General features: G+C 27.4%; 1 protein-coding gene across 1 annotated transcript in view; it reads right to left on the bottom strand.

The window, feature by feature from the left end:
• Window positions 1–18952, bottom strand: part of LOC107452989 (cell adhesion molecule Dscam1) — a 270828-nt gene that overhangs the window by 47667 nt on the left and 204209 nt on the right. Inside the window, exons 17-18 of the mRNA XM_016069635.4 lie at window positions 3526–3693; window positions 1031–1101 (exon numbers count right to left, since the gene is read on the bottom strand). Of these exons, the coding sequence (XP_015925121.2) occupies window positions 1031–1101; window positions 3526–3693 (239 nt within the window). The remainder of the gene's footprint in view (window positions 1–1030; window positions 1102–3525; window positions 3694–18952) is intronic.

Here is an 18952-nt window from a genome sequence, read left to right as displayed (position 1 = left end):
TAAATTTTCTCATAACGGTCTATTAACAATGAGAAGTAGTCAATGAAATTTTAATTGTTAATTTTCTCTGCCCTTGGTCAACATGCTTCTTTTTTTTTGTAATTTTTCACAATTATTATTTTTAGCTAATATTATAAAAAACAAAAGGTACAGTTACATAGCTATAACTCTTTGTATAAAAGTAGAATTCAATCGGATTACGGTTATGGTTATGGAGCTGACCGTAATCATTTTCACTTAAATGCAAGTAGACTACAGGCAAAACTCATTCAAATATATGAAATATCAAAAAATTTCAAGAAATGACTCGACACTCTTAGATTTTCACAGATTTTCATTTATTCAATGAAGTTTAGATTACTTATTTTAAAACAGTTGGATTTTCTTACATAGAATAGAAAAGAGATGCAAGAGATATAATATTGTCTTTATTGAAGAAATCTTTCTTTCGTGTTCGTTTCTGATCAACGATTTTCCACCATTTAATTTTATCAAATTAACCACAGCGCCTTTTAATTTATCTCTTTTGGGCTTATGAAGTTTACCTGGATAAAGACTAACAAGTCTCTACGCCTTAAAAATCAAAATATAATAATTTAAAATTCGAAATGTTTCCAAATATAAGAGTTAATAGATTGAAACTTTGAGATTTAGAATTAAACGATATCTAAACTTGATTATTAGCAAGATTATTAAGCTTGAGAAATAGAATTAAACGATCGTTTTGGATGAATATGATAAAACAATAATTAAATAAATTGTTAATTAACCATTTTTCCTATAAATTTCTAACAGTGCACTCCTATGACCTAGTAAATCAAAAAAGTAAATTGAATTTAGCAAATTTTTTTAGAAACTTAAACGAATAATAGTTTTGATTCACAGTCTAATGCTGAGAAACGCGATTTAATTAAATTTAAAGTACTTACCACATGAAAATTATAAGAACGTTAGTATTTAATATAACTCAACAACCTAAATCATAAAATTTCGATTTGCAAATGCTTCTTACTCATCATAATATACTTACATCCCAAGATACATGTAATGTTGTTGAATCTGTTGCTACTGCGTGGACATTTCTGGGAGGTGCGCCTGGAACTAAACACAAATTTTGATCAGTAGTAGCATAAATAGTAAAATATATTCAAATAACTTAATTAATGACAGATAATACAACGTATAGGACAAAACTTTGAATTACAGTTTGTGAGAAGTAATAAAGGCGGAAAAATATTTCCAATAAGAGTTACTTTTTCAAGTGTGGATGATAGCCTGATAAACACTTGCCCGGTATTTTCTATACCGATGTTTCTTTTTTTTCTTTTCAAATGAAGCAGGAGCAGATGTATGAATCTTAGGTCTCTGGACTAAGAACTCTCTGTGGCCCTTAGAACATGGGATCTTGAACCAAATATACATCTGGTGTGTGTCCAAAAGTAATTTAGAATAATTCACAATAATGATATTATGGTATATTAAAATTGTTTGAGCTTATGTTTATTAATTCTTATTTTCATTTAATGCAGTTTTAAGAATTTCAATTGAGAAATTTGTTATTTAAAAAATGGTAAAAAAAAGCAAAAGAATATTTAAAAAATGAAAGATGCTCCTAAAAGCATGAGGGTTTATTTCCAGTCTATCTTAGGCTGAATGATAAATCAGGTATTGAACGGAAAAAAAAGCACAATTTTTAACTTCTCATTGGACAAGGACTAGTGGCAAGGGCGAATATTGAGCTGTTATATAATAATACTCAAACATATCAGTTAAGGCAAAAAGAAAAAAAATGTAAGAACCCTAGCAACAATTTTATCTTGGCCTCTATTGGGTACAAAATCGGCTCAAAATAGCTCCTTTAAGAACATGCACCGACAAAATCAATATTGTTGTGTCTAGACTTTTTAATATTGGTCCTAGAATGGCTTTTAATTATTTGGCAATAGTAATTTTATATAGGACAGATATTTGTTGAAAAGAGACTGTAAAATATCGGTGTGAAATGGAAATGCCTTATTACCTTTATCCAGTCCAATGAGGGCCCAAGTCATTTTGCTGTTGAGGAATTTATAACACAAACCGGTCATTTCTTTTATAAATTCTATTGCTTATAACAGACGTTACATGGAAAGTCTATTAAGATTTCGACATTCCTGGCTATTCAGGAAGTAAAATAGTTTTTTTCGCACCACACTACATATTGTACCATTATTTGTTATAAATACAATAGAACTACGCGTTATTCTTTGCAATCTTAGACCGGGCGAAAAATACAGCTGATGTCTATGTTAGCTAAGATAGTGAGCGCCATAATGTTAATTTTTTCAAAATGTACTTTGGTTTTAATCTACAAATATTATTATAGATGCCTCAGATATATCCTTTCCTTATAATTGAAAGAATTTTCTTAGCGATTCTTAATTTTCTGACCGATACGAATATTAATAGTATGATACTTCTAATAGCGTCAAAGCTAGAGTTATTACTATCAAATACGCATTTTGTTTCAAGAACAACTTTTGGTTTAAGTCAGTTGCAAGGAGCAATGGCATTGCAGGCAGCGTACTTCCGGTTTTACTGGGAGTACTTTAAGTCACCTTACTGAAAAATGCAATAAAGGTGTTATCCAAAGCAATTAATTTTAACCTTGTGCTGGAAAATATTAACATCAGCGTCAATGTAGGTAGCAGAAATAAAAAAAAAACAACAGTTCTAGCGCCGTTAACAAAATACATCGACATACCAAAAATAACTTGATTGATCCCTTCAATAAAAGAGAGTTGATACTGGTGATTATACTTGCTTACATTTTTAAAATGATTGCCGATTTAGCTCTTATTGGGTATTCTAAATTTTGATCTACGTTATTCTATAGGGTTCATTTCACAGAATTAAATGATAAATTTATTAATTTCATGAAAGTATTTTCATTTAGTTCATAGCTTATTAAAATAAAATTAGAGTTCAAAGTGATTTAATTATTAAATTTAGACACACAATTTATAAACAGTTGTTAAATTTAAGTTTCACTTAAGTAAACTAAAGTGTCACTGAAGAAAAGAAATTTAATTGAGAATGTTTATTTTCAAATAAAAGTAGTAAAGAGCTAGAATAATCAGAATCAAATCTATTCTTGGTATAAAGTTTAAAAAGTAAACAATCCAAAAATTAAACAGTAAATTCAATATGTTAAAGTTTTTTTTTAAGAAAAAAGTCGTGAATAAGCATTGAAGTGTCTTAGAAAAATAAAATAAACACTTTGAATAAACAACACACGTTTCTTTTCAGGGAAAACAATTTCATTAAAAGGTCGAGAAGAAGGACAAAACACATCAACAAACTAGACATCCGCAAACTACAACAACAAAAAAAAACGCAATAAAATTTTCCATTTACTGCTTCGATACAAGCTACGAAATCCGGGAATAAAAGGAAGGGAATAAAATGAAAAGAGGAAGTAAAAAGTAACAGAAAAGTGTAATAGAAACTTTTTGCTGTAAAAAAGGGAATTTATTTCGGTCTTACCTTCACTTTCGGTGATGACATCCAGAGGAATGCTGGGCAGGCTGCGCCCAACTGCGTTTTCGGCAATTAATCTAAAGCTGTACTGTGAGACTGGTTGTAGGTCTTCTACATTAATTTGAAGTTGGTCACCATCCGCTACTAATTCTCTTGTGCGGCCACTCCAACCGTCTAAAAAGCATAATTAGTTTGAAAAACTGTGTTCTAACTATTTTTTTCACAAACTTACACATAAATAATTCTTTTAATGATTTAATGACTCAATTACATTTTTTTTCCTTTTACTCAGATAAAAATTTCTCAGCGTGAAGAACAATAATATCACTAGGGGAGGGTAGCCTAAAGCGGGTAGGCATTCGTGTCCCGCCGCATGGCGCGCACGCGCCGATATCTAAGTATGCCGTGATTACCTGAATACTCACGAGTTTCAATCAGTCCCAGCGGAGCAGAAGTAAAGCGACATGGCGTAACCAAGCACAAAATAAAAAAAATTATAAGTTTATTAAGAAACTCAAGGTATGTAACTTGTGGCTAGTCGAAAGCCGGCTTATTTTTTTAATTTTTATTGTCAATATTATTATATTATTCTAACACTGTTCCCCTATAAATTACGATGCTCAATTTTTTTAATTTTTATTTTTATTCAAGGCTATAATTTTTTTAGTAAAAAATATGCTTTTGGCAAAGCAGGTAGGGTAAAACGGGTAGATACCCGCTTTGCCCTACCCGCAAAGCGGGTATAAGAATCTCATAAATATATTGAATCTCACAAATATACATGAATCTCACAAATATATTGAGGCCCTTGAATATGCTAGAAAAAATACTGTAATTTTTGTATCGCTGCCTCCACATACAACTCATCGCATGCAACCTCTGGACCGTTGCGTTTATGGACCGTTCAAAACTTACTTTGAACAAGAAGTTTCGACTTTTCAACGAAACCATGTAGGTAGAATAATTACTCAGTACGACGAAGCTTCACTTGATGGAAATGCATATTCAAAAGCAGCTAGTGCACAAAATGTTGTTCAAGGATTTAAATCCTCAGGAATATGGCCCACGAACCGACACATATTTAGTGATGCTGACTTTTTGCCAGCTAGTCTGACAGACAGGACTGAAGTTCTTGAAAATACCAACGATAGCCCATCGCAGATCCAATCTACTGATGCTGGTCGTCTTTCTAATTATTCTGATTGCTCTACTTCTACATCTGTATTTGAAAATGTGGATCACAATTACTCTCAAGCTTCAAAGATTTCGCTACGACGCACAAACGGAGAAACTTCGTATGATCCAGTTGTTGAAGATGATCCTTCATGTTCTACGACAACTAGTGATAATTCATTTCAACCAGTAGAAGGACCATTGACATCTCATGTGAAGTCTTTGGATATTAGACCACTACCAAAACCTACTCCGAACTAAACTAGTCGTAAACGTAAAACTCAAAGAGCTGAAGTCTTAACAAGTTCACCATTTAAAAATATGCAAATAGAAAAGGAAGAGAAGAAGAAACGTCTTAGTAACAATGCTGCAGTTCAAAAATATTAAAAAAATCCTCCTTTGACAAGTAAACCAGGTAAAACTAAAAAACAGAGAGCTTCAAAGAAAAAAAATTGTGAAAGAGTATTTTTTTCTTGTTTGTGGTGGTCCTTATGAGGATCCACCGCTAGAAGATTGGATTGAAGGTGGAGATTGTAAAGACTGGGCTCATGAAGCTTACACAACTTATTCAGGAAGAGGGTCTTATTTTTGCGAACTATGTCAAGAATAACAAATCCTAATTTGAGACTGATAAAATAAGTCAAAAATTGTTTTTTAAATGTTATTTTTAACGTTTATTATACGTGTGATAAAGGTCTCATTATTAATGTTTAAGAAGATTAATATGCTCTTTTATTTGTAAAATCTATGGTGATTACCCGCTTTGCCCGAACGGCTTACCCGCTTTAGGCCTCTTGTAGGGCAAAGCGGGTTTTTTCAGTGTTTTTTATTTTTGATAATAAATAATCATAAAATTTAATAAAATAATGCAATTATCATTTTTTTTTATTTTAAAGTTCAAGATCTCTCTTAAGCAATAAAATAAAAAACGCTGCGATAAAAGCCCAAAAACTAAAACTTTTGAGAGTTTATTGTTAACCTTCCCGCTTTAGGCCCCCCTCCCGTATCGCTTAAAGTTTTTGCTACTTTAATATGAATGATATGTATATATATATATATATATATATATAAATATAAGTTCAAAATGAAGAATAAAACAAAGAAAAATCATAGACATATGAAAAAAAGGGGGGGGGGGGGAATAATAAGTAAAAAATAACAAACAACAGTTTATATAATATATATAATTAAAAAAAAAAAAAAAAAATATATATATATATATATGAAATTTTATTTAAAAAACCGGAAAAATAAAACCGGGGAAAAAAAAGATATAATCTTTTCTTCAGCCCACACGATTATATCCGCAAAACAGAGTGCTTTCTGATATTGTATCAATAAAGCAAAAGCAAAATATATTAATACAATAGTGTGAGGAGCACTCAAAAAAATTTTTTATAAAAATAACAACGAATAAAAAAGATCACAAAAAGTAAAAATAGCATGTAAAAACAGAAAATAAAATAAAAAAACATTTAAAAGGGACTATAAAGCGAGTAGCAAAATCAGATCAGCTTACAAGGACAGAAAATATTTCAAGAATGATTTAAAAATGTTTTCGCAGAAAGATTGCCAGATTACAAAATATGAAAACAAAAGATGAAAACAAAAGCGCAAATTGAGTGTAACAAGAGGGTTTTAAAGTGTCGTTCTTACTGCACTGCTGAAGTGATTTGTTATTCTGAGCTTTGATTTGTTGGTTACCAAGGATGGGCCCGAAATGGATGTGCGCAAGGTAATATTATACTGGATAATTTTAAAAATTGATCATAAATAGTTTTAAAAGATATGTGTTTATTTAAGAAAAAATATAAAAAAGAAACATAAATTTCCTGTTTTGCAAATAATTTTAGTCGCTGATTTGCACAATATGGATTAGCACATAGAAAAATTATTTAAATTATCAAAGAAAAATTTTTTCAATAGTTAATTTTGACACGGATTTGCCCGAAATGGATTTGCACATGGAAAAATTAACAAAGAAAAACCCCTTAGTAGATAATTTTAGCCACGGATTTGCCCGAAATGGATTTGCACATGGAAAAATTGTATAAATTAATAAAGAAATTTTTAGCAATCAATATTACCCACGGATTTGCCCGAAATGGATTTGCACATGGAAAAACTGTATAGATTAACAAAGGAAATAATTTAGTAAAGGAAATTTTAGTAAATAATTCTAACCACGGATTTGCACATGGAAAAACTGTATAGATTAACAAAGGAAATAATTTAGTAAAGGAAATTTTAGTAAATAATTCTAACCACGGATTTGCCCGAAATGGATTTGCGCATGGAAAAATTATACAAATTAACAAAGAAATTATTTAGTAAATAATTTTGGCAATATATTTACCTGAAATGGATTTGCACATGGGAAAATTATAAAAATTAACAATCAAAAAAAATGTTTATTAAATATATCCACAAAAATATACGATTAATTCAGTGATTTTATATAAAATTTTATTATTTTAGTTGGGTATTCATTGTTTTTTATCAAATTTTGAAATAGTTTATCGATTTGTTTTTTGGATAAATAAATATTACTACATATTCTTTTAATTCTGTTCATTTCATTAAAAGTGGTATTTAAATAGATACTCCTAGAAACATTAGAATTCCAAGTAACTAGTTTATTAATATTAAAATTAAAATCATTTCTTTTATCGTATAAATCAACAAAGCAGATATTTTCAACTTTCATAATACCCAAATCCAAAAAATTGAAATTAATATTATCATCATGATTACGAAGTAAGATTAATTCCTCAGGGTATATATCACTCAATAAAATAGTAAAGTCTTGGAAATTAAAGATAATTAAGTCATCAATATATCTAAAAACAAATTTAATACTAAGAGTAAAATTTTTTTCATAATAATGCAAAAATAAGTTAGCTAAGAGAGATGAATAATTAGATCCTTGTGGTATTCCATTAATTTGAAGAAAAATATCCTTTCCATTGTAAAGATAATTACTAAAAAGACAAAAATTGATCAGAATTTCCCAATAATCAAAATCGCAACAAAGGATATTTTCAAAATCATAGTAATAATTCAAAAGGACATCTTTTAGTTTAGAAAGGGGAATGCTATTGAAAAGATCCTGGAAATCAAAAGTCGCAATAGAATTAATTTTATTATGTTTAATGAAATCTAAAATCGGTTGATTATTGGTGATAATCCATATATATATATATATATATATATATATATATATATATATATATATCATTCTAAATTGTGAATATATGTAATTATGTATATATATATATATATATATATATATATATATATATATATATATATATATATATATATATATATATATATATATATATATATATATATATCATTCTAAATTGTGAATATATGTAATTATGTATATATATATATATATATATATATATATATATATATATATATATATATGTACACACACAAAACAAAATAATTAATTACAAGAAAACACGTAGAAAGTTAAGAAAAACAATAAGTTTCATTTATTGCGTATAAACTGCAAGTAAACAGAACTCATTAGATAAGTTCAAAAAAGAAGATAAAGCAAAGGAAAATTATAGACATATGCAAAAAGGGGGGGGGGGAATAATAATTAATGAAAAAAATAACAAACAACTGATTTAAAAAAAAAGAAAAAAAAAAAGGATGAAATTTAAAAAAAAAACGGAAAATAAAAGATATAATCTTTTTATTAGCCCACACTCTTTTTTTGCGGATATAATCGTGTGGGCTGATGAAAAGATTATATCTTTTATTTTCCAGTTTTTTTCCTTTTTTTTTTAAATTTCATCCTTTTTTTTCTTTTAATCAGTTGTTTGATATTTTTTTCATTAATTATTATTCCCCCCCCCCCTTTTGCATATGTCTATAATTTTCCTTTGTTTTATCTTCTTTTTGAACTTATATATATATATATAGAATCTCCATTTTTTATATGTATACAATCTCCATTTTTTAGAAAATTTGAAACTCTTTTGCAAGAAAAACTGTTAGTTTTTCTATCTATTTCAATCTCATACAATTTTAAGTGAAATATACAAAAAATATGTATTATCTTAAGGTTAATTAAAAGTTGAATATTCGTTTATTATAATTAGGGGATGAGAAAAACTTAAGTATAAATTTATTATGATTACGTTATGAATTAAAAAAAGTAAAAAGTTTACTTAAATTAACTAATTGTAATAAATTATTGGGTTTAAAACTAATTTTTTACTAAAAAATGTGTTTATACGTTAAAAATTATGTTTCGTCTTGACTTAACAAGTCAGACAATCAATGGAGCATTAAGTAAGTTTCACATCTGTGTAAAAGTTTTGTCCATACTGTTTTTTTTCTAAATTTTTTTTAAACAAATTACAACGTTAGTTGTCTTTCATCCAATATCAGCACTTTAATCCACCCACAAATTATATAGCATATTAATACATTTTATTGAAAAAATACAAAATATAATAATGAACTGAAAGAAATGACTTAAAATGAAAATCAATTTATTTTTTAAAAATGTTCAACGAATATGAAAATATTTCATAAATTTATGTAATTTCGAAAAAGTTATAAAATAATGATTTTCTTTACCTTTCCCCCCTTGATCCTACATATTTCTACGGTATCCAAAAACACGATGATCTCAAAATTTTATTAAAATTATTTGATATATCACTTATTATTAAACTTTACTCTATTCTCCTTTATCGGGAATCTAAAATATTTATAAAAAAAATATTTTATGTTTATATTATGTTCTGCATACATAATATTGCTAGTACGTAAGAAATAAAAGTTCTAAACGAGCAACAACAAATTTCTTCTTTCAAATTACTTTAAAATTAGATTCAGCTGTATTTATACATTTTCAAAAAAGTTTAATCTTTTTTCCAGAAATTTCAAAATTGAAGAAAATATTTCCTTTCCATCGAAATTGCGTTATTTATTTTTCCGATATTTCAATTTACGCAGCTAAAAATTTAATAAGAATGTCATTTAATATGACGTTTTTATTCTGCCAAATAAAAATAACAATTTTCTGTTAGGGAAGCTAGTTTGAAAAAAAAGCAAAGATATTTTGAGGTATCAACATTTTTTAAAAATGAAAAGATAACTTTTTTCTTGAGCTTAAGTAGGAATATCATATGCAAATCACCATAATATTATGGAAATATTTTCGAGAAGTCCTGTAAATTTGAAATATAAATTTGTTTAAATTCAATTCTCAATATTTCGATGGTATTTGATACTTTTCAGAGCAAAGTTAAGTTTCAAAGATTTCTTACTCGAAAGAAAAATTTTAGATTTAAAATTATAATTTAATTTAGAACGGAATAAAATAGATATTTAAGACACATAAAATAATTTAATTTACACATACAATGCTTTGTACATTTCAATATGCTTGCATGACTAAATATCTTTTTTGGAGAACAAGATGAATGAAATTTCAGTGAATTGAAAAAAGGTTTTAATGCCTGTAAATAGGCTTTATTACGATTGCATAAAAACATATCGATAATTGTCACCAAATTATTCATAAATTTCACTACGCATATTAAAGTATTAAATAGAATTAGGTATTTTAAAAACCATCGGAACCTGTAGCAATATCGCAAAAAAAGTGATTGGCAAAACCAAGTAGGTTTAATATAGAGTCTTTTCAAATCGATCGCGTTTAAATGTACCAACTCAATTGTGCGATTTTAAATTCACGAGTAGTGGTGAATCTATCGTATTAAAATTATGGTTATATTGAATAAAATGTGTAAAATAATCCTAAAAATTGCTGAAAAAGAATGGTAAACCGTGTTGTTTCGTAAGGAAATTGTCACCAATTATAAAACATGCCAAAAAAGTATTTCTTTAACCATAGCTTCGAATCACCATAACTTCAGCACTCGCCATGCCTGTTAAGACAACATGTCAACTTTGTTTCCACTAATTTTCCTCGACAAAAATGAAGGAATTAACGGCTCTTTTCTTTTCAGCTGCTGATACAATTGTCCTGCTATGGTGAATTAATAAATTCACCTGAGCGTTCTTGGGTTCTTCCTCATCACGATATTTCTTAAAAGACTCTTCAATGCTGTGAGAAAGTAATTTTAGAACAAAAAGAGCACCGTCACTTAGAAACTCGTCCTGCCTGGTAAAACAGCATGTCAACTTTGTTTCAACTTCTCTCAGTTTTTCGCGTCAAAAATGGAGGAATTAACGGCTCTTTTCTTTTCAGCTACTGATACAATTGTCCTGCTATGGTGAATTAATAAATTCACCTGAGCGTTCTTGGGTTCTTCCTCATCACGATATTTCTTAAAAGACTCTTCAATGCTGTGAGAAAGTAATTTTAGAACGAAAAGAGCACCGTTACTTCAACACTCGCCCTGCATGGAAAAACAGCATGTCAAATTCTCGCAGTTTTCTCGCAGTAGTTGTTACTGCGAGTAGTTGTTTTTCTCGTCGAAAATGAAGGAATTAACGGCTCTTTTCTTTTCAGCTACTGATACAATTGTCCTGCAATGGTGAACTAATCTTTTGACCCTTGAGTTAGTAGGTTCTTCTTCATCGCGGTAGTTAGGGAACTTTTCAATGACGCGATAATATAATTTTGGAGCAAATATAGTACCCAAATTTAAATATATTATGTTGCAGTTTTTAACAAAATATCTAATCTATTTTTATAAACAAACTCTCTTTTCATTACTTTTTTAGAGTTAGTCTACATAATTTTTTTTTTCTAAAAATAATTTATTTAAAAAGAATAATAATGACATATACATTAAGTCTCAATAAGTCAAGAATAGTTTAATATTTCAATCGATTCTCAAGTAATGAAATGGTTTCTTTTTTGAGTAATAAAGTTTAATTTTAGCTTATATGAGAAAAGTTTTCAAAACAGCATTTTTGAATAATATTTCTGAGTTTATGATGGCTTGAAAAATAAATCTTAAAGCACATTTCATAAGAGGAAAATGCTAAGAAAAATTTCAATTTGATAGGGAGGGGAGGACGCTTCACTGTTGACGCAAATGAAAATTCATTTCAGTTCATCGAAATAATGAGTGAGAATAAAATTTTATGTCTGTCACCTACGTTAGTGTTGTATGAATAATTTATTTTTATTTCAAACTTTCATTCGTAAATTGAAGAGGAATAATTTAACCGTTTTCCATTTAAGATTTGTTCGGAACGTTTTTGTATTAAAATAATATTCTGAAAGTCGTGTTTGTGCCAAAGTATTGTAAATAGTTTCATAATATTTATATAAACGTTTTCTTTTTAAATATATAATGTCTGTTACAGTTTAAAGATTTATTAATAAGAAAAAAATTAGATACATTATTGAAAATTATGTTGTAATATGTTGTTGCATATTTAAATATGGAGGGTATATCATAATAAGCCGAAAACGGCTATGTTTATAAAATGTCGAATAATGATAACTTATTCCTATTAGATTAATTATCAATGGATGCTTTTCAATCGATAGTTAACGGGTATGAAATTTATTTACAAATTTTTTACATAATGTTTGATATTGTCTTTGTAAATTTGATTTCTCTTTAATTTTTGTACTGCGTAAACTGATTTTAATTTCAAAGAATGAGGAAATTTATTTTTAATAGTTTTCTCGAGGCTCTATGAATCTATAATTTATAGGTAAATATAAGTCTTACTTAACTTTATTTTGTTAAATGTATTACCTATGCAAAATTTAGCTTCCACAACATACTTATTTGTTTTGTTTAAATTTAATTTACATGCTATATGTTCTAATAATGGAAATATTTAAAATTTTTTCCTATTTTAAAATTAATTAATAGTTTAATTGTTAGTTCTCTCGTATAAGGAAAATGCATATCGGGCATCAGTTGAATGCATATCGGACAGTTGCACTTACCTGGACCTAGTATATGTTTCGGACATTTACCAAGGCGACTATGTGATTGTTAACGGTCACCGGTGGAAGTCAGTACATATATATATATATATATATATATATATATATATATATATATATATATATATATATATATATATATATATATATATATATATATATGCGTGTGTGCGTGGCTTTAGTAAATGTCCGAAATATATACTAGGTCCAGTTAAGTGCTACTGCCCGATATGCATTCAACTGGAACTTCGAACACCGATGTCTCTCCTTATCCATCCTCAGCAGACATTAAAATATTAAATGAATATAATAATATCAACGAATAAATTAATATCAAATTGGATATAACAAATATTTAGGACATTCGCCAAAGTGACTATGGGATTGTTAACATTAACAAGTGAAATTCGACATTCTCTTGATTTAGGTTATTCACGATTACATATACATTTACATTTGTGACTCAAAACCCAAGTGACACCCTGCAAAAACTGTTTAAAAATACAATTATCGTATTTCTTTTGTATATTAAGTATATTTTTTGTCTATTTCCCTACATAAAAGGAAATATCTATAACAACTTCAAGTATTAGTATATTTTATTAAAATATTTATATAAACTACTTATTGTTAGGAGCAATTTAAGAAACTAAAAAAAGTTTAAAAAAAGAAACGTATTTACGTATTGAAATGAATTAATTGGGGACAATGAATTCAAATTAATTGGAGACATCAATTATGCGAATTAATAATTTAACAACGAAAAGTGATGATTCATGGTTCCACTTATATATATATATAAATCACTCTAAATCAAGTACTTCTTACAAAAAATGCTAAAAATAAAAATTTTGTATTTATTTTGTATATTAAGTATCTCTATACAAATGGAAATATTTGAATTTATTTATTTTGTTAAATGTAGTATCTATGGAAAATTTAGTTTCCAGAACATACTTATTTGTTTAACTTAAATTTAATTTGCATGCTAAATGCTCTAATAATGGAAATATTTAAAATTTATTTCCATCTTTAAATTAATTAATAGTTTAATAGTTAGTCCTCTCGTATAAAGAAAATGCATATCGGGTATCAGTTGAATGCATATCGGGCAGTGGCACTTAACTGGATCTAGTACATATTTCGGACATTTACCAAAGCGTTAGCGGTTACCGGGGGAAGTCAATACATGTAAATATATAATATATATATATATATATATATATATATATATATATATATATATATATATATATATATATATATATATATATATATATATATATATATATATATATATATATATATATATATATATATATATCTTTATAAATAAGAAGATAGTGGAAGAGTGGAATGATCCAATCACAGAAGACTTCTGGTTAGTAACGCGCAAAACAGCCAATCAAAGTTGAGAACGCATGCATGTGAAAAGGTAACAATTTTAACGATTATTTATGCAAACGATTATACATGATTATTATGAACTAAATTTTATGCAAACGATTATACATGATTATTATGAACTAAATTTTATGCAAACGATTATACATGATTATTATGAACTAAATTTTATGCAACCGTTTGTTTATGACGTCATTAGATAAAAGTGTCATTAACGCAATATTATCCAGTGTTTATTAATAATTTTGAGTGGCAATGCAAAAAGATAGTTGTTCTAAAATTTTATAATAAAATGTTTGTTTTGATAGAACGCAGTTATTTATTTTAGAATTCCAATATATTTTAATAGCTTTGATAAATCGGGAAGAGTTATTGGAAGCACGAATCAACACTCTCTCAAGAAACTATTTACATTCCAAATTATCAAAATATATTGAACATAGTTTACTTTAAAATACTTATATCTTTTATAAAAAATGGATCGCCGTGAATATCTTAGGAGATATCAACAGCGGCATAGAGCTGAACATGATTTAGCTGCTCAAAATTACCTGGAAAATCGTTGAAGAGTCAAGACGCTTAAATGAAAACGAATACCTTGGTGTACTTACGAATACTTCTGATTGAAACCAAAATATTTTGTCAGTTGATAGTATTGAAGTTAATTGAGCAATTACTTCCAATGGTATTTGCTTTTGAAATATTACTTAGAGTCAACTTATTAATATTACATGTTTAAATTTGCTTGTAATTTTTGCAAAGTTTTTTCTCATCAGGCTTTAATTGTTCTTAGTTTAAAATTTAAATTACTGGGGGGGGGGGGGAGATAAAGCACCATATAAGAAGCGTCTGACATCCTATAAGATCAACAATGTTTTGAGTTAGGCTCTACCACGCGTGCTTCGGATACGGAGATTAATCTCCGCCTAATGCCCTATAGTAATGTGTTAAATAATATTGCTTCCTCGCTTTCTATAAGTTTATAATATTGTTTGTATTGAAATTGCTTTATATAAGTTTATAATGTTGATAATAAGTTCCTCTGACATTTTACAATCCTATCATGTTCTCTCTATGTGATGTTGGTGCAGAAAAATTGCTACCTAATCTTCAGGAAAACGACTTGAAGTTTGTTAGTGAAGCGAACGAAAATGTAATTGCGTAGCAATTATCGGGGGTTGGCGAGCGGTAGTGAGCAGGGGGTGGAGCCCTCTAGTGTATATATATATATATATATATATATATATATATATATATATATATATATATATATATATATATATATATATATATATATATATATATATATATATATATATATATATATATATATATATATATATATATATATATATATATATATAATAAATATCGCTTTAGTAAATGTTCGAAACATATACTAGGTCCAGTTAAGTGCTACTGCCCGATATGCATTCAACTGGAACTTCTAACACCGATGTTCCTCCTTATCCATCCTCAGCAGATATTAAAATATTGAATGAATATAATAATATCAACGAATAAATTAATATCAAATTGGATATAACAAATATTTAGGACATTCGCCAAAGTGACTATGGGATTGTTAACATTAACAAGTGAAATTCGACATTCTCTTGATTTAGGTTATCCACGATTACATATACATTTACATTTGTGACTCAAAACCCAAGTGACACCCTGCAAAAACTGTTTAAAAATACAATTATCGTATTTCTTTTGTATATTAAGTATATTTTTTGTCTATTTCCCTACATAAAAGGAAATATCTATAACAACTTCAAGTATTAGTATATTTTATTAAAATATTTATATAAACTACTTATTGTTTGGAGCAATTTAAAAAATTAAAAAACATTTAAAAAGGAAGCATATTTACATATTGAAATGAATTAATTGGGGACAATGAATTCAAATTAATTGGAGACATGAATTAAGCGAATTAATAATTTAACAGTGAAAAGTGATGATTCATGGTTCCACTTATATATTAATCACTCTAAATCAAGTGACTTCCTACATAAACTGCTAAAAATACAATTTTAATATTTATTTTGTACATTAAGTATCTCTATACAAATGGAAATATTTGAAACACCTTCAAGTACTAGTATATTTAATGAATTTATTTAAATATACTATTTATTGCTTGAAACGATTTAAAAAATTCAAAAAAGTTTAAAATTAAACCTATTCAAACTAGATAATTTTGGATAATGAATTGAGATTATTTACACGAATTAATTATTTAAAAGCGAAAACTGATGATTAAGGATTCCATTTAATGCCGTACATCTTCTTTTTGTGCTTGTTTCAGAAATGGTATGTTTAATCTACTAAAGCGAAATAATAGTTTAGAAACTAAATCTGATGATTATTGTTTACTGGGTTCCATTTAAAGTTGTATATTTTCTTTTTATGCTTGTTTTGAAAACGCTCTCGAATTTCGAAAGATTGTGATTCACTTGCTTAATCAATTAGCGGAAAATTTCATTTAACTTCCAAAAATGTTAGCCATTCAGCTGCTATCAAATTGCGAATAGAAAGTTGCTCTCTTAAAATGAAAGAGTTATTTCCCCTACTCAAAAAAGAGTTAAATTTTTTTAACTCCACCTGAGTGAAATACATTCTTATTTGAGCGAAATTCTTGCTTTGCATTAACTCAAACTTGACTGGTATTTATTAAGCAATATTTGAGTGCTTTCAGCTCAAACTTGAGTGATTTATTTATTATTTAATTGTGTGCGAGATATAAGCTGGAATTTCTATCGTTTTATTTTAAAAAGCAAGCAATAATAAATCTAAATAAAATTGTTATGTTCTGTGATCTAAATAGATTATGTCTTCCTTTTTATTTTACGTTTAATTATTTTTTTTCTGGAGAATATGTCATTTAATATTTTGAATTAAGAAGAATTAAAACAACTTTTAGTTCACAGCGGTATTTCTGAAGAAGACGCTGTTTTACTTTTCAGTAAGTAGATATACTTTGTTGTTTTTATTTTGAAAATACTTTTATTTTGAATGTGTTATATACACATTCCATTTAAATTAGCTGTTTTTCAGCGTTTTTTAATAAAATATACTATTCTTTTAAATTATTTGTCAAAAAAAAAATTTAAAATTGAAAGTGTTAAATGTGGATGATTATGAAATATTAAAAAAATTTGATTCCTTGCTAGAATCTTTGTCAAAGCATGAGGGAATATATTATATCTGATAAGAGTTTTTTCAGATTTCATATTAAAGTTTTAACATTTTATTTTAATATTATAAATTTATATCCATGTTTTAGTTTTTTTTGATGTATAATTTTGGTACAAACATTTCTGGATAATTAATTTCATATCATTCTATACTTCTTTTATAAAGGATATTTACGAAATTATTGTTCATACAGTCCATAATTGCTGTTATTTAAATTGCTTTCTATTAATAAAGTTGACTGTCTTTAATTTATGAAAGTTCACGTCTGCAACATCCATTCATTCAAATCAGAATCTTCCGATGTTCAATGTATTTTATTATAAATATATCATTCAAAGAAAAAGTGGAAAATATTATATTTAAAAAAATTAAGCAGCATTTTGAATTTTTCTGTTTTTATCCTGTTTTTAGCTTTTATTTAATTGGAATTCAGAATCAATACTATCTTCTTATTTCATAAAGTATTTATCACATTATACAAACTATTTTTCCTTTGTTGCTAGCATAAAAGTTCTTACCACTTTTCTTCAAATTCAATTTTCGAGGCAAAATTGAAAATGCAGAATTAATATTTAATTAAAAGTACAATGCTAATTAAAGTATTTGAAAATGCAAATAAATTAGAATTTTACAATAGTTATAGATTAATAGTAAAAAAATAGGAGCAAAATTAAAAGTAATATTTATTATGAGATATAGTTCTATTTGAATTTATATACCTATATCCCAGCTGAAAATAAACTGTAGTTATTCTACAGAACTGAAGTAATTTCGTAGTTTTTCTAGAGTTAACTGCAAATTTTCTTAACTGTAAAAACTCTGCAGTTATTTTGCAGCCAATGCGAAGTAATTTCTCAGTCATTTATTTCGAAAAAATTTTAGCTATTGTCTACAAAATTACTGTAGTTTAAGTGAGGTCACTTGAAAATCATAAATTTAGAAAAAACTGAAACTTTAAATCCGTGGTCATTCTGCAGTAAATTTGAAGTAATTATGCAGTCATTGTTTCAGAAGTATACTTTCTGATGAATCTGCAGAAAAACTGCAGTTACTTTGCATTGTTGTAAAATTGAAAGAGTTTGATGTCTTCAATCTTGCTTTCCTGGCTGGTATATTAAATTTTTATAATGTTTTTTCTTTTTGATTATATATTAATTTCTTACAATTAGGTAAAAATTCTAAACGTATATATTGATAACGGAAATAACGTATACTATCTATATTCATAATGTAACGGGTAGTTTATTTGTAGCACTAGATGGCGCTACCCCTCTATCCCAAAAACGATATCAACAACTATTTTTTTCTGACTTAATATGAGATGACGCAGGACGAGCTCTGTGAACCATCCTGGTTCCCCTTTTCATACTCATTTTTAGTAAACACTTTCTAGTTCTTTTTGTTAGTTAATGTTATGTTTTTTTTTACTCTTCATTGTTTAATGTGATTTTATAATTAAAAATATTGAGCTCATAGTGATGATATTTTTATTTCATCATCTTGCGTCTATTACAACTGGCGCCTCACGTTGGGGGCCATTTATGTAGTGTAACGGAATATCGGCTAGCTCAAATACGTTGTAAATTACGACAAAAGTGACTAAAAGTGCACTTAATAAAGAATTTTAATTAATAACCACAGACACAAACATAAATTACACTTAAACAAAAAGTAAAAGAAAGAATTAAAATTTAAGAAAACTCGGGGTTAGGGGAAAATTCATGTTTAAGGTTT

Source organism: Parasteatoda tepidariorum, chromosome 10, assembly GCF_982258835.1.
Source record: "Parasteatoda tepidariorum strain Cologne lab strain chromosome 10, Ptep-v5.0, whole genome shotgun sequence".
Taxonomy (NCBI): Eukaryota; Metazoa; Arthropoda; class Arachnida; order Araneae; family Theridiidae; genus Parasteatoda; species Parasteatoda tepidariorum.
This window is presented reverse-complemented; position numbering and strand designations above follow the sequence as displayed.